This window comes from Dama dama, chromosome 9, assembly GCF_033118175.1.
Source record: "Dama dama isolate Ldn47 chromosome 9, ASM3311817v1, whole genome shotgun sequence".
NCBI classification, from domain to species: domain Eukaryota; kingdom Metazoa; phylum Chordata; class Mammalia; order Artiodactyla; family Cervidae; genus Dama; species Dama dama.
The window spans coordinates 47621798-47639373 of record NC_083689.1 but is presented as its reverse complement, the minus strand read 5'-3'; the positions used below and the strand labels follow the sequence as shown (position 1 = coordinate 47639373).

The following is a 17576-nucleotide window of genomic DNA, read 5'->3' as shown; positions in this document are numbered from 1 at the left end:
TGTTAGTTGCCCAGTCCTGTCCGACTCTGCGAACCCATGGACTGTAGCGTACCAGGCTCCTCGGTCCATGGGATTCTCCAGGCAAGAATACTGGAATGGGTTGCCATTTACTTCTCCAGGGAATCTTCCCAACCCATGGATTGAACTCGAGTCTCCTACATTGCAGGCAGATTCTTTACCACTGAGCCACCAGGAAAGCCTTTAGAGGAAACCACCTTCCTGGTAAAGAGGCTGTTTGTTCCTTGTGAGAAAGATCAGTCCATACCCTTCCAGAACAGAGTCCTGGGACTCGGAGGACTAGAGTGAGTGTGACAAATCCCAAGTTTGATGGGGCCGAGCCCAGGCCAAGGCTCAGGGCAGGTCCTGCTGACCAGGCAGAATCAGCAGCTGCACCCATGGGCAGAATGACCCAGGCATCTGCTCAGGGAACCCTGGGGGCAGCCCTCACCTGGGGCATGAGGGGGCATCTTCTGGAAGAGAAGGCCTCCACTCCGGCCCCAGGAGCCACTGCTGTGCCTCTATCTCCTCACACAAGGGGAGTCCTGTGGGGAGAAAATAGTCCTACTGCTAATTGGATTAAAATACATTGTAAGTTTTCCAATTACATATTTCAATTACTCTGTGAATGTTAATTGGAACAACGCAACTGTGAGCTGGCAGGAAACCAGAACCGACAGCTTCTCCCCCAACTGGCCACAGGTTCCCCACCCACCAGAACACACAAGAATACCCCAGCACTCCTCACAGGCTCCAGACATTCAAGGAATTTCCACCATGCTGCCCAGTGTGTGACTTGGTGCTCCTGCAGCTGCTCATCTGTCCCCATAGCAGGGTGCCAGGCCTTTGCATGTACTGTTTCCTCTACTTGGAACCCCCTCCGGGGCCCCACCCTTTTCTGTCTTCTGATTAAAATCCTTTGAGGCTCAGCTCAAGTGTCCCCTGCTCAGGGTGGCCTCTGAGGACACAGAACAGATGCCCCCACAAAGCCTGTGCTCACCACCCAAGTCTGTCCTCAGCTCCCTCTCCTGGACTTAGGCACTGACCTTGCCAACCAGCTCCACCTTGCCAACCAGGTTCTGGCCTGACCTGTAGTCTTGGAGCCACAGACCTGAACCCCAGACCCAGGTTTGCCAGCCACTCGTGTGAAAGGGCTTCCCAGGTGGCACTAGTGGTAAAGAATCCACCTGCGGATGCAGGAGACTTAAGAGACAGACTTAAGAGATGCAGGTTCATTCCTTGGTTTCAGGAAGATCCCCTGGAGAAGGGAATGGCTACCCAGTCCAGTGTTCTTGCCTGGAGAATCCCATGGACACAAGAGCCTGGCAGGCTACAGTCCATGGGTTCGCAAAGAGTCAGACATGACTGAGCACCTGAGCACGACAGTAGTGAAATCCTGACCGCTGCTGGGACCAGAGGTCCTGATAAAACCCCGTGGCCACACCTGCCTCCGACTGGCTGCCCTGAGACCCAACCCATGGCTGGAAAAACTGAGTACCCGGCTGGGAGCCCCGGCCAGTGCTGTCCCTGACCTGGTAACTCTTGAGAAAAGACAACCCCTCCCTACACTTCCCTCACTCTCCAGTTCCATCATACTCTTCCACTTTCAGCCTCTTGTTCCAGTTGTTCAGCTCAAATCTCAGGAGAGACCTGGACCAGGACTGTGGCAACCTTTAGTGGGAGCTCAGGTGGGGAGTCCTGAAGAGCTGGGTTGCTTCATCTGCCCGAGTTTCAGTTTTCTCATCTGTACAATGGGAGTCAATAGAGCACCTGTTGATGATAATAGGGTTGTTCTGAGGGCTCAGTGAGTAGTGTGTTTACAGGACCCAGCCAAGTGCAAGGCAGGATGCCCAGGGAACATTAGTTTTTATTATCTGTTATTGGCCTCCTAAATCCAATCTGTTTGGGAGCATTTCCTAGAAAATAGGTTCCAGGCAACAGTCAGCAGGGGTCTTTTGGGGACTCTGAATCATGACCTTCAAGTGGCCCTCAGGGCCATTAATGCAGATCACAGACATCAGGCAAATAGGAAAGTTAGCTGGCTCAGGGCATCAGAGGCCTGGCTCTGGTGAGGCAGGAATCAGGTGACACCCCTCCCCCAAATCAGAACATCCCTGTGTGTCCCAAACTCAAGGAACCAGTGTACGGGCCTCTCTGCCCACTTACCAAGCGTTAACCTCTGTTGCACATGCCAGGCCCTGGGCAGGTGGCTGGGATTCAGTGGTGAGCAGAGCCAGATGTGGTTCCTGCCCTCTGAGAGCTTATAGGCTATGGAGAGAGATACAGACACTACCCTGGCCCCTCTGGGTAGGGTAGTTACAGGGTGAGGCGCCCCACTGAGAGGGTAAAGGAAGACACGTACAGGATGAGAAGGAGCCAGCCAAAGTCCAGATCAGGCACACAGCCTGTGCACAGACCTGGGGGTGGGAATAGGCTCGCTGTGTCCCCAGAACAGGAGGCAGTCTGCATGGCCGGGATGCGGTGGTGCGGGGAAGCTGAGGGGGTAGGGGAAGTTCTCAAAAGAGGGTGGCTTTTACAATGTGCTATGGACAGCTGCTTATTAAACATCTCCGTGGCCCTGGGTAGGGCTTGATTTGTTCTAGGCTCTGTGCTGAGCCCTGCAAGACCAGACAGCCTAGGTCCCTGCCCTTGGAGAGCCTCCACCTGTTGGGATGTGTCTTGCGTCCTTTGGGGCTGGAGGCTTTGTGCAGCCACATTTCAGGAGCAATTTTCAGAGCAGGTGGCAGATGACTTTCATGCCTCATTTTCACCCACCTGGCACAGTGCACCTTTCTCATGGCATGGACCTTGGCTGGGAGTTTGAGATGCCTGCAGTTACTTGGCTCATGAATATTCATGCATGGGCTTGGAGTACAGAACTCTGAGCTACCTGCAGCTGGGTGAGTGGGCTAGACTGAGCCTATGGCTTGAGACTTCAAGCCCTTCCTCTCCATGCCCACCTGCCACTTTCCACCCCAGCCAGCTTAAGTAATGTGGCTTCCAGAAGCTAGAGGACACTGAAATGATTGGCCAAGGTCAGAGCAGGTAGCCGAATGCAGGCCTGGAGGGCGCTGCAGATTGATACGACCCCCTGAGCTCAAGAGAGTGCCCTGCATCAGTTTCCTTGGACTGCCATAGCAGGGTACAACAACACTGTGTAAATTTATTCTCTCATAGTTCAGGAGGCCAGAAGTCTGAAATCAAGGTGTTGGAAGGGCCATGCTCCCCCTCAACATACTGGGAGAGGACACTTCCTTGTCTCTTGCAACTTCTTGGGCTCCTGGCGATCCATGGCTTGTAGCAGCACAGCTCCTGTCTCTGCCTCCATCTGCCTCCTGCCTCCATCTTCACATAGCCTTCTCTTTGTTTCTCTGTGTCTTTTCCTCTTCTTGACTGTCTGAGCTACAAGGGAAGCCCTATAATGACACCAGACATTGGATTTAGGGTCTACCCTAAATCTAGGATGATTTTATCCTGGGACCCTTAAATAATTACATCTGCGAAGATCCTACCTCTTGATAAGGTTATATCCTGAGATTCTGATGGGCCTGAACTTGAGGAGGACACTATTCAACCCAGTATAGCCCGTAAAGAGGAGGCTCTGGCGGGGAGCTGGTGTGTGCTGTCTTGGCCCCTGCAGATGCGTGCCCTGTGCGCCTCCACATCCCAACCACTCCTGTGCTCTGGGACTCTCGTTGTCACCATGTTCTTATTCCATTTGTGTCCATTCAAGGAAGCCCCGAGCTTTCCAGGATCTGTGTGCACTGGCCAGCCCAGGCTCAGCCCGCACCTCCTCCCAGGCACCTGGGAGCCAAGTTTAGCGACAATCTAGGGTGCTGGAAATCCAGAGAATGCACAGTCAGCTCTAGAGAACTTCTCTACAGAAAGTGACCTTCTTCTACACAGAAACCCCGCATCACAGCTGCACTCAGATTGCAGCCACACAGGATGAGCGGGTTGTCCAGGGCTGGGGAGAGACTCCTGTGCCTGAGGGTTTGACAGGTATACAGCTGCCTCTTCAAGAAGTGATGCCCAGGAACCCCACCCCAGCCTGGGAGGCCAGGGGCCTGAATTTTAGAGCCAGCAAGGTCATTAGCACCCTAGGTACCTGAGGCTCCATTGGTCACTTGTCCACAGGAGGAGCAGGGGACCAGAGGGTCTCCAAGGGCCCTTCCCTCCCTGGTGTCCTAAGAGGGAAACACAGACATGCACCTGTTTAACTACCTGGGAGTGGCTGGAGTGTTTGAGATGAAAGTGCAGGCCTTTTAGAGGTCCCCTCATGAGGGCAGCCCTCTTGCAGCATGTCCCTCTGGGCCCAGCACCTGGTACTCAATCTCCCACTAGGAACTTCTTCCCACGTCTGGTGTTCCTTGAGGGGCTTTTGACACACTTCTGCTGGGATGGCCTCCCAGGGCAGGCAGGGAAACCGATCCTGGCTCCCTTAGGCTGAAAGGAGATGGTGGTCATCATTACGCCGCATCTGAGTCATGACAGAGCACGAAGCATAAGCTGGTGATGGCCCTGATGAAATGTAGGAAAGAAAGTTCCGACAGAGGCAGAGCCCCCTGGAATGCTTGAGAACAGAAGACTGTCCATGTAGCCAGCAGGCTGGGGAGGTGTGGGGATAAGAGTCAAGCCCACGCCTGGGTCACGGCAGAAGTCGTGGTGAGCCAAGGAGGGCAAGAGCCTCTGCAAGAGTTACATAGGGTCTCACAAGATCCCTTTTGCTCTAAACACACATGCCATGTTGGCTCCACAAGCTGCAGGGGAGGCAGGCTTCTGGACAGGGTGTGGGTACCTGGCCCGCCCATGGACTGGCACTTTTTAGCTGGCAGTTGTGGGACCTCACAGTGCTTTTGAACATCACTACACTAATTGTATCAGCCCAGCTGTGCTTTGCAGAGCCCATGAGACCAGGTCCCCACAGATAAGCTGGCGGCGGCCCTGGAGGTGACCATGCAAACCCTTTAAGGTCCCTGGGAAGAATGGTCCCATCTGTGAAGTAGGCATGCCTTCCTGCTATTTGAGGGCTCTGTGGTCCAGCACCCAGATGCCCTCGCTTCTCCCAAGTATAACTATTGACCTGCCTTTCTAATACCATAGAGTCATTTTGCCTGTCTTTGAACTTTCCATTAGGGGAATCATATAATATGACCCTTTTGTGTCTGTCCACTTCCTCAGAACTGTGGTTGTGAGACTGACTCATCTATTAATTTTCATCAGTAGCAGAGGTTTGTTCCTTTGCCTTGGTATGCAGTGTTCCATAGTGGACATACCTGGCTTGTTTCTGGTTTGGGGCAGTTATACACAATGTTTCTGTGAACATTCTCTTTAGTCTTTGACCTGCATTTTTGCGGGAAATGTATCTTGGCAGGGCAGTTGCCAGTCAAGAGTAATAAGGTCTTGTCTGCTGGTTGTAAACGTGCTCCTATTGTGAGACTGAGGGCTTAGACCACAGTGGGGAGGTGGGGGTGGCCTTTAGCTCCAGAGCACCTGTTCAGGGTCAGCTAATGACACACTCTTGAGAGGTCATAACTGCCTCTCTCTCTCTCTCTCTCTCTCTCTCTCTCTCTCTGTCTCTCTCTCTCTCTGTCTCTCTCTCTCTCTCTCTCTCTCTGTCTCTCTGTCTGTCTGTCTGTCTCTCTCTCTCTCTCTCTCTCTCTCTCTCTGTCTCTCTCTCTCTCTGTCTCTCTCTCTCTCTCTCTCTCTCTGTCTCTCTGTCTGTCTGTCTGTCTCTCTCTCTCTCTCTCTCTCTCTCTCTCTCTCTCTCACACACACACACACACACACACACACACAAGTGTAGTCTTGAGCCCCTGGGTGTTTCTTCAGGCCCTTCCATGTTTTGGGGCTAGGGCCACTCTCCAGGAATCTAGATGATAGGCTGAGGGCTCCCTGGGCCAAGGCAAAGGGATGTGGAGCAGCAGCCAGGAGAGGAACCAGGGCCAGACAGACCTTTGGGGACTCTTTAGATAGCACCTGCTCAGAGGAGCCACCTGCCTTCCCCTCCCTCTCACTCCCTCCCTGTCTCCCACCCCTACTCTCCACTGGGGTCCCTGCATCCAGCCAGCATGGCTCCTGCTTGCAGCCAGACAAGGGGTGGGACTGTGAGCACCCCCTGTGGCCCCCACCTTGGGGGACAAGAGATGCATTTCCCTCCTGGAGTAATATGCAACCCCCACTTGAAGCAGGAATCTTGTGATTTCTCTCTGTTGACTTGAATTATGTTTAGTATAATGTTAGTTAAATATGTGTAAACATAAAACTAGGTACACATTCCTTATGTGTGGAGCTCTTTTATAACCATAAAGCTAAAACAAATTTATAAATGAAATAAAAACAAACTGCAAAACCAATAAACTTCAAATTAACAACATTAATTTAATGGGACAAATGATATTGTTTTCCTGAAACTGAATCAGCACTCACAGCATGATTCTGGGGCAGCCTGCTGCAGTTCTGGGAGGTTTTCGGTGACTTCACCATGGGCTGAGGGATGACTCAGACCTCTTGCATTTTCTTCATTCAGACCACTTTGAAACCATTCCAACAGTCTCTGGACTTCTCTGGGTCTCTATTTGTCCATCTGTAAAGTGGAGAGAGTAATAGGATTTGTTGTGAGAATTAAGCCAGTTGATGCACAGAGCCAGGCCAACCTGAGTGGGTGACCCCTGCAGCCATACAGGCCTCTGTCTTCAGAAGGCCCCATGCATGCATGCTAAGTCATTTCAGTTGTGTCCAACTCTTTGCAACCCCAAGGACTGTAGCCTTCCAGGCTCCTCTGTCCATGAGATTCTCCAGGCAAGAATACTGGAGTGGGTTGCCATGCCCTCCTCCAATCCAGGGGTCGAACCTGCATCACTTTAAGTCTCTTGCATTGGCAAGCAGATTCTTTATCACTGGTGCCACCTGGGAAGCCCTCAGAAGGCCCCATGCTTGGTTTAATGCCCTGTCGTCTCCATCTTGAAATTCTTAGTACTTTTTTGAGCAAAGACCCTGCATTTTCATTTTGTACTGGGCCCTGTAGATGATGTAGCAGGTCCCCTGCACGGCACAGAGCCAGACACACCAGTGGCACTCAGTAATGGTTAGCTGCTGCTGCTAGTACCCTGTTCTTATTACGAAGTATAATTCCTTTGTGGTATTTCCCACTGAAGACAGTTTTATCTTCCCATTATTTAGTAGAGGTTGGTGAGGCCACCTCATGTGGGTAATTGTATTTGACTAATTCTTAGAGCTGGGTGTGTGCTCTGGGGCAAGGACACGGGTTTGTTGATGGGGATATTAGCATCTGTGACCATGTGGGCAGGCTGAGCAGGGTGACCCATCAGAGCCCTGTGGCTCAGTACCAGAACCCCAGGCTCTGCCGACATTCAATCACTTTTATTGTAACTGGTGCAAAATAGGGCCAGGCGGAACACTGCTATTTTCTTGAAACCACTTAAGTAGGTGACCAGAGTTTAAGATAGCAGGTTATAGAGTTGAAGACACTCTAATGGATTAGAAGCTCACACAGAGTTGCTAATTTAATTTCCCTTTTTTATTGCTGTTCTCCTAAAAAAAACAACCAGCACAAATAGCCCTTTTCCTAGAGTGAGATATTAATAACCAGGGCCTTCTGCAAGAGCAGGAAAGGGCATGAAGAATTTTTCAAGGTCTCTATGTTTGTCCCTGATTTCTTGAGGCTCTCAGTTGGCCCAGATAGGGGACAGACCCAGGGGACTAGGACGTGGAAGCTGCACTTAGTGGCTATCACCAGACTCAAGTTAATAAAACTCCTGCCCACTCAGAGCACATCTCTGCAACAGCCCTCCATCAGGCCCTGGCCTGGGTCTGCCAAAGGAGAAGGAACACCTTGGCCTCAAAATGCAGACATATTAATATCCCAAGTGTCCCCATCATGGAGGACTTTGTTCCCCAAGGAAAGTCAATCTTTCCCTGGAGGACACAGCAGGCTAAGGACTAAAGTTACTCCTTGAGCTTGGTAATCAGGCCTCATGGCTAGTCTTCTGATGGAGAGGCAAGAGGGACCTGCCCACCAGTTGGGGCATCCCATATGTGCCCAGGCTCATGCCTGACCAGGCAGGAAGAGGGTCGAGGAGAGGAAGCGGACCCTCCCTCCCATCAGTGCCCCCATTAGCAGTGGAGCAGTTTTCCTCCTTCCACCACCTGAAACCTGGATCTCCCTTTGGCCCCCCAAAGGCCTAGGGACAAAGAAAGATAGCATCTTTGCAGCTGCTTCTTCCCACCAGTGATCCCTTCCCGGGCCTGCTGGGTTCCTGCAACTTCAGGGTCAGACAAGCCTCAGAGGCCATCAGTGGCCAGTGAGCCCTGTTTTGTACCACTGTGGGAGTTTCACCAACTTCTGCAGGCAGATTCCTAAGGCCCCAAGCAGCCCCCCGCCCCCGCTCAATCCAGGGGAGCCACAGCCAGGCTGCACAGGGGCCCCTGCCTGAGGTCTCTGGAGCCTATGGTAGCCACTGGTTCCACATGGACACTGAGCCCCTGAAATGAGGCTCTCCCAGAGTGAGATGTACATAACAGATTTTGAAGCCTTGCATGGGAAGAAAACATAAAATAGCTCATTAACTAACTTTTGCATTGACTACATGTTGAAATGATATTTTAGATATATTGAGTTAAAGAATATTAAGTAAATCAGTAGCCACTGTTTCTTTTTGCTTTAGGTGGCTGCTAGACCATTTAAATCTGCTAGGTGGCTGGCACTGCATTACATTCCCACTAGACAGCACTGCTCTAGAGGGGACAGAGGAAATATCTCAGAGGTCAATCAGGAAGGTCAAATACTGAGAAGAAGAAACATGTCCCCAGCAGACCCACAGCAGGCGATTTCCTGAACCCTGGCCCTCGAAGGCCTCCTGCACTTGCTCCTGAAGTGAGGCAGTGCTGGGGGGAACTCCAGTCAAGGGGCCCCCAGAGTGCAAATTCAGAGGCTGTGCTGTTACAAATAGGATCAGGACCAGAAAGTCACAGTGGGTTTTCAGGGGTCACCCGGTAGTAACAGATGGTCCAAGTGTCCATAGTCTCTTCTGAGTCTTAGAGAAAACTCTAGAGGAATAATCACAGATCTGCTGCCATGTTGGTGCCCGCAGACATTCACTGTTCCCGGTATCTCCCTCAGTGCTAACGCAGCACAGTCGTTTGCAGAATAATAAATCGACAGAGTTGTTATTTCTTTAAAATGCAGACATATCTGGGGTTTCCGCTTAAGGATGCACATGGAATAAATTACTTTTGGATGACACTTTTTAATTGAATTGAACTAACAGCTTAGTAATATGTTGCAATAAGAAGAATATTAGAATGATTAAAAGATATGAAAACTCTTGTGAAATTAAATGATTAAACAGAATGCTGAGTAAATGAACAAGCCTGTGTATATTAATCAGTTGTGGGCCTCAGCAAATGGCCGCGTAACTAAACGCGTGTTACGGAGCTCAGCACGCATGAGTTCCCAGGCTCTTCGGGCCAGCTCTCCATCACACGCTCCTTACTGCCACGTGGGCAAGCTGCTTTCCCACGGATAAACAATATGTTAGTCGTTCAGTGAGTGTGTTAGGTGGTGAGAGCTCTGGCTTCTTGGCAGACTTGCATTCCTCCAGTTGCAGACTTCGAGGAATGGCCACATCATTCATTTTCTGTCTGTGTTTTTTAACTAAATGAAATCTTAAAGGGGTGAAACTTATTAGAATTCTGGCTTCTGTTCTGGTCATGGGAACTGACCCTTTTCGGAGATGTCACTGTTTCCTGTTAAACCTGTCACCTTCATGTGCTTGATTTCGTTTCCGCAGAACTGTTAGCTAGGTATGTTGGTCCTAGGAACAGAGGGTGGAAATGTCACACTAGGGAAAAGTGCTGATTCCCAGGGCCGATGCTGGCTGCCCTGGGGTGGAGGGGGAGCAAAGAGCTCTGGAGTGGGGCAGGGCATGTCCCAGGAGATCCATTGCTGGCCCTCAGCCAGCACCTCGCAGGTGCCTTTTGTGTGACCTAGAAAACTGATTAACTTCCTTTCTTGGTTCATCCCCCGCCTGCCTAGAGATTACACAGGTAATTTCTGATCGCATAAATCTTTCATGCCCAAGTCGCACTTGTAATTAGCTGCATAAAAATTCAGGTTACGACTCAGACGGTTATTAGGAAACATGAAAACAGTGAAAAGTTTGGTTTCGCTCGCTAATAAAAACTCTCAAGGTCCCTGTTACAGAGAACAGAAGGGACATGGTATCTCATTAAGGGTAACATTCAGCTCAGCAGAGAACGTCATTTGCTGGACTTGATGCTGAATATAGTTTAAAAAAATAAAAGCCCCAGCCGCTGCCAGCAGGCCTGTGCTCACCGCCTTCCTGCACTGCCGTGGTGGCCTCCCCAAGTCCCCTTCCCTCAGCAGGGCTAAGAGCCTCGTGCTTCCTAAACCAATGCAGCAAAAAGCCCAGCAGAGGCATCTTCTCAAATGAAAATACATTCCCCAGACCAAAGTGCTGACCCACCCGGTTTTGCAGCACATCACGTTGGAAAATAATACAGCGAATTCCATTAAGCCAATGGTTCCTGAGGAACAAGTCGGCTCTCTCAAAGTTCCAGATAAAGCATTGCAATTGTCTCAGTGGTTTAGTGTAATAGACTACCAGGGGCGCTGGATTCATCTTCCCCAATTGGGCAAATTCAGAGCCATAGAAAGGAATCGCATTCCCATAATTACCCAGGGGACAGAATCTCCTCAAGGCAAGGCTTGGCAGGCCTTCCTCCCCTCTGCAGACAGTGACCCTCACTCTGGCCCAGCTTAGGCCTGGAAACCCAGCTTACGAAGAGTCTAGCACTAGCTAGAATCCAAGTTAGAATGTAAGATGCCCCTCAGAGAGCCAAGGGGTTGAACTCCAAGGATGAGCCTAAATTTTCCCAGAGCAGACCAATCCTGCTGACCCAGGCTCATTATGAGTTATTAAACTCACCCTTTCCAGATGGACCAGACCTTCTTAACCTTTTTATTGTTGTTCAGTCTCTAAGCCATGTTCCCACTCTTTGCAACCCCATGGACTGCAACATGCCAGGCTTCCCTGTCTGCTACTATCTCCTGGAGTTTGCTCAAACTCATGTCCATTGATTTGGTGATGCCATTCAACCATCTTGTCCTCTGTCATCCACTTCTCCTCCTGCCTTCAATCTTTCCCAACATCAGGGTCCTTTTCAATGAGTTAGCTTTTCACGTCAGGTGACCGAAGTATTGGAGCTTCAGCTTCAACATCAGTCCTTCCAATGAATGAATATTCAGGGTTGATTTCCTTTAGGATTGACTGGTCTGATCTCCTTGCTGTCCAATGACTGTCAAGAGTCTTCTCCAGCAGCAATTCAAGTGAACTGGGCTTTTGGTAATTTAGGGTATTTTATTACGCTGCCAGGTCAGGAAGTACAGTGTGGCAGTGGCCTATGCCTCATGGAATCCCAGCACCCATGTTGTCACCTGTAGTGAAGTCATACCCTCAACTCAGCAGATATCATTCCTTACTTTTCTGCAGGGCAGAAATGCTGAAAACATTAATTTTTCGAAACTCTGAAAGCCACATGCTGGAGCCAACAAGGAAAAGAACAATCAAGACTTTGTCATCAGAGGAGGCAGACGGCCCCAGTGTCCTATCAAATTTAGTCCAAAATGTATTTTGCCATTATCGTAACTATGCCCTTCAGCTGCCACACCAGTTCAGGAAGGGAGTGCTGATACATTCTGTGGCACAGTCTCTTTATGGGGAGGATGGGATCCCAGTGCCCCTTGACAGAGAGAGAATAATAGCATAATGCAACAGAACATTTTTGAAATGCTAATGCACGCTCCCCGCAACTTAATTTTATTTTTTTCTTATTGGCTTTTTTATACGACATTTCACAGTCCTGTAGCCTCAATAGCTAGATCGGCATCGTAAAAATGACAACACAGTGATTTAAGGTGGAGAGTCCATCAGAGCGAAATGGATGGTGTGCTTTTAAAGTATCAGTTTAGCACCTCTTACCTGGGGTCAATGTTCATTTTCAATACATCATTAAAGCATTCCGTTAAATCACTCAGAGAGTGGCCATGCTCGTCTTCCCCATCGCCCCATCGTTGGATTAGGGAGATAATGAAGTGGCATCCTACAGGAAAGGCCATGTTAGGCACCCATGTTCTGTTGAATTAGAGGCTACCAGGAAGGGTGACATGAATTAAAGACTTGAAAAGGGATGCAAAGAGAGAAGACAGCCAGATATGTGGGCGTTTAGGTTTCCATTCAGAAGTTGGTAATGAATGACTGATAGCATCAAATGCAGCCTCCTGTCTCCATCATCTTTATAAGCACAGTGTTCACCAAACCAGTAACCTTAAAAGTTCAAGCTGCAGTCAACTCTGTAGCCTGTAACCCAATAAGATGAGAGAAGACACACTACCATGCCCTGTAGAGCTCTATAGATCCCAAAGTCAGCTCAAAGGCAAGCGCATTAACAGGTCCAGCAAACCTTAGATGGAGCAGAGCAAAGCCCTCACCTCTGGCAAGGGCTTGGACCAGAGCATCAGGCTGATTGAAAACTCCTAGAGCATGAATTCCTGAGAATTCATCCTTCAAATCCATCCTTCAAAACTGCTCCCATCCAGTCATTGTGAGACCCTGAAACAGTGATGCTCCCAAGGGCTTTCTTTCATATTCTTCAAATCCCAAAACCCAGTCCCAAACCCTGAGCCCCAGTCCCAAGTCCCAAGAAAAACCTCCATTGACAAATTCGTGGGACCCATCCAGGCTTTCTTTCATGTGTGTACAAATACCCACACAGGTATTTTTGTGACCTAGGATTAGACTCTATGCATTGTTTTACAATTTGCTTTTCTCACATGAAAACCATATCAAATCAGTACAAATAGATTTACCTGGACCTTTAAATAGCTGTATAATATTCTGTTTGGGGCTGAAACATAGTATATTTAGCCAGTGCCCTGGTGATAAGCGTCAGGATGTTCTTAGTTTTTTATTATCACAAACAATACTACAGTCAGCATCATTGGTCAAAGGCATCTTTGCACATAAATACACCATCACATCAACTCACAGAGGTTTCTGGAGGGGCCTGATTTTGCAGGTTCCTGCCAACCCCTCCAAAAGTGATGCACTCTCGGCTTGGTATCTTTTGCTTTCCAAACTTGAGACTAAACAGCCCACTCCCTCCTTCTTGTCTTGGAATGAGGAGAGAGGCAGCTGAGATCTGCACTCGGAGTTTGCTCCTGAGAAGCTGGTCTACGAAAACAAATGAACTGTGCCTCCAACGCCTCCAGATTGACCTCCCATGGCCGAGTATCTTCAGTCATCCAGGAACTCATATACATCAGCCCAGCTTCTCAAACCAACTCCCATGACAGGTGGTGGTAGCTTACAGACTCTTCCCCACTAAAAAGCAACAGCACAGAAAGTGGAGTAGTTGGAGCTCTGGGTGTTGCCATGAAACTGTCCACTGGTGAGAAAGCACAGCTTTGACCAGGTCTGCATTTAAAAACCCAGAGTCATCCTCACTGTAGCCTGGTGACCTCAGAGCTCAGGCCACAGTAGATGTAGCTCTTGGGAGGAGGGACTCCAGCCTCTGTTCCTGGTGAGCAGTGCTCCTTCTAAGGCCTACTGAGTGTATTTATCCTGGGTTATTCTTAACTTCTGATTACCAACCCAGATGTCTCTAGCATCTTGGTTTCCAAAGTGAAACCTTCTTTAAAGCTTGAGTGAGTGAGTGAAAGTCACTTGGTCATGTCTGACTCTTTGCAACCCCATGGACTATAGAGTCCATGGAATTCCCCAGGCCAGAATACTGGGATGGGTAGCCTTTCCCTTCTCCAGGGGATCTTTCCAACCCAGGGATAGAACCCAGGTCTCCCACATTGCAGGAAGATTCTTTTATAGCTGAGCCACAAGAGAAGCCCAAGAATACTGGTGTGGGTTGCTATTTCCTTCTCCAGCAGATCTTCTCGACCCAGGAATTGAATCAGGATCTCCTGCGTTGCAGGTGGATTCTTTGCCAACTGGGCTGTCAGGAAAGTCCCTAAAGTTATGATCAGCTGGACTTTTCAGAAATTACTGTATATTGGTTACAATTTTATTTAAGCCCATTTAACCAGTTTGGGCTTTTTTTTTTTTTTTTCTTTAAAGGCAAAATTGCTCACTTTCAACCCAAGAGCTGGTGTTAGTGAGAGCAAATTCCTTTCCAAGTTGCTGGCAGACACAGCACATCAATGATACTGTTCTTTTCTGCTGAGCCTGGATGGAGCCCAGACTCCTTCTCAATGCAGCCAATAAGATCTGATACAGACACTGAACCACCAGCCATCCCTGCCACCACAGGCGCAGGGGGCCGACCAAGAAGTGAGATGTGAGAGCTGGCACCCCAGCATCAAACCAACACCTGCAGTGCCCAGATTACACACACTTACTTTTTTAATTTAAAAACCCTTATTTTTTTACATATAATTTAACTTTTTAATTAAAAACAGAGATTTTTTTTTATTATTATTATTATTTTTTTTTCCAGTGGGTTTTGTCATACATTGCTATGAATCAGCCATAGATTTACACGTATTCCCAATCCCGATCCCCCCTCCCACCTCCCTCTCCACCCGATTCCTCTGGGTCTTCCCAGTGCACCAGGCCGGAGCACTTGTCTCGTGCATCCCACCTGGGCTGGTGATCAAAAACAGAGATTTAGAAGACTGGTTTAGGGTAGCCAACTTTTCATCTGGCCAAGTAATGATAAATAGCTTCTACAAGGACCACAGCATCATAAAAATAAGGAAGTTAGAAAGGGACTCAGAAAAGGAAATAATGTGCATAAGTCAGAAAGGAAATAATTTCAAGCAAAAGGAACAGGCCACTGGCAGCCTGGCAGTAGTATCAAGAGCATCATACACACATTCACACCCCTCGCTGCCCTCCAGAGAAGACGTCTTCCCCAGGGCATTACTAGCTTTCAGACCAGAGTCTGGTCTGGTGCCACATCTAAAGGAGAACATCTGGATGCCAGGTGGACTCCCCAGCTCTGTGCAGGTGCTGGCACTGGGCCTTCACAGCATCACCACACCCAGATTGAGCCTGACATCTCTCTCTGATGGTTTGACTGGTGGAAGGGAAGACCTCTCCCATCCCAGCCAGTCTGCTTTCATGATGGAAATCCCTGGCTTCTCAGCCATGTCAATCCTCATCAGCTTGGAGGACAGTGCCACCGAGGGGCAAGGAGCCACCGAGGGAGCAGGTGGGCCAGCCAGTGAGTTCGAAGGACCTGCAACGTAACCTTTACACCCATCAGGAGAGCTCCTAGATCCTGTTGTTATTGTTCCATCTCTAAGTTGTGTCTGAGTCTTTGTGACTGCATGGACTGTAGCAGGCCAGGCTTCCCTGTCCTTCACCATCTCCCAGAGTTTTCTCAAGCTCACGTCCATTGAGTTGGTGATGCCATCCAACCATCTCATCCTCTGCCACCCTCTTCTTTTGCTTTCAATCTCTCTCAGCATCAGAGTCTTTTCCAATGAGTCAGTTCTTCACATCAGGTGGCCGAATATTGGAGCTTCAGCTTCAGCATCAGTCCTTCCAATGAGTATTCAGGGTTGATTTTCCTTTGACTCATTTAATCTGTTTGCTGTCCAAGGGACTCTCAAGAGTCTTCTCCAACACCAAAATTTGAAAGCGTCAATTCCAACTTTCACATCCATACATGACTACTAAAAAGACAATTTAGCTTTGACTATACAGACCTTTGTCAGCAAAGTCATGTCTCTGCTTTTTAATACACTAAGTTTGTCATAGCCTTCCTTCCAAGAGGCATTTTGTAATTTCATGGCTGCAGTCACTGTCCACAGTGATTTTGGAGCCTACGAAGAGAAAATCAGTCACTGCTTCCACTTTTCCCCTTCTATTTGCCATGAAGTGATGGGAGCAAATGCCATGATCTTAGTTTTATGAACATTTAATTTTAAGCCAGCTTTTTCACTCTTCTCTTTCACCCTCATCAAGAGGCTCTTTAGTTCCTCTTCATTTTCTGCCATTAGAGTGGTATCATCTGCATATCTGAGATTGTTGGTATTTCTCCCAGCAGTCTTGATTCCAGCTTGTTACTTGCTCCGTGGCTACATCTGAACCCGGCCCCCAGTATCTCATTAGACAGTAAAGTGCCTGAGCCAGTTCTCTCCTCTTTCGCCTTCCCTGGTTTCTCTTCTTTCACTGCTTCCCTCCTCACCCTTCCCAAGAGGATCTGTCAAATCAAAATCACCCAGGTTCTTCCTACTTCTACCGTTACCACCTCCCAGGAGAGTGGTCCTGAGAAACAGGGTTATGGAGACTCCAGGGGGATAGGCAGTGCAAGGACGGAGGTCCACCCTGCCCAGCTGGCAGCCCAGACCTTCCACCTTTGTGACTTGTGCGTACTCAGTGCTCTCCAAGTACATGGTGGGGAGTCACATGCTTCCTCCTAGCTGGTTCCTACAGGCATGAGCAGGGTCATGACTATTCTAAAGGCTGAGTGCACCCCAGCAGGGCCAGGGCCAAAGGGGAAGCCTGGTCACTATTCTGGACCAGTGACCCCTGCAGTCCAGCTGATCACGCCTACTCTGCAAGGAGATGTACCCAGCTCCCAGGAGGCAGGGGCAGATGGTGTCCTTTGCTGTCCACTGCCACTGGACTCCCCACTTCTGAGTCAGTGAAAGGCAACTGACTTAGGCAGAGACAGGCAACTGCTTGCCTGCTTCTCATGAAAGACAGAGATTTCCTGGAGCCCTGGCCCTCCTGGGCTCCACTGACACTCAGGCCTTTGTTCCACACCCTTCTTGGCTCACCATCTTCTCTCCAAGGTCAGGAGCCAGTGTAGAGGGCGTCTCTGGGAGAGGATGGTGAGGCTAAGGCTGCTAAGCGGACCCTGCCCTGGCCAGGCCAGCCCACAGCTCACCAGGCATCTGCCCTCAGCAGCTCCTCAGCTGGGAGAGGGCCAGGCCTCCTGAACCACATACATTTTAATGGACACATTTCACTGGAGACTGCCCCACATGTGCAGGAGCTCTTTAAACTGCTGTTGTTTCAGGACAGCTGGAAGCCATCCTATCCATGACTTCCTGGTCTGTCTGTAGAACTCCCAGGAGAAAGGAAACTCATCTCAGTTCCCAGGGTCAGGGCCATGGAAACATCATTCTGCAGCCACACTGGCTGTACATACCGTGGTTTGTTTACCCCGGGTTTGCATGCAGAGAACCCCCTACACACACTGGGCGGATGCTCAGCATTCTGGCCAGGACTAACTGGGCTCACAATGCCCAGCCCAGAGCGAACAGGAGTGCTGTGGTCACAGGCAGTGGGGCCCTTGAACTTGTCAGCCCTGAGGCTACCATACTGGGTAGTTACTGTACGCTCACCCTTACCCAGAGCCCCATTGTGGGCCTGGGGTGTGGGGGCAACGAGACTGGGACTCGCAGGGCTGCTGCCCACCTTTGGGGAGAGGACCGCCTGGTTGGAGTCATTAAACAATCAATCTCCATTGCTTGGTGGGTGTGAAGGGAAAGGGTGTGAGGCAAAATAAGA

The 17576-nt window shown here is 49.5% G+C and overlaps 2 protein-coding genes across 2 annotated transcripts in view; one reads left to right on the top strand and one right to left on the bottom strand.

The window, feature by feature from the left end:
• Positions 1-17576, top strand: part of FSTL4 (follistatin like 4) — a 414616-nt gene that overhangs the window by 313719 nt on the left and 83321 nt on the right. The window lies entirely within an intron of this gene.
• The window catches only part of LOC133062376 (uncharacterized), a 230502-nt gene continuing 219415 nt past the window's right edge, over positions 6490-17576 (bottom strand). The window contains exon 7 of the mRNA XM_061151302.1: positions 6490-6583. Coding sequence (XP_061007285.1) covers positions 6523-6583 — 61 coding nt within the window. The 3' untranslated portion in view covers positions 6490-6522. The remainder of the gene's footprint in view (positions 6584-17576) is intronic.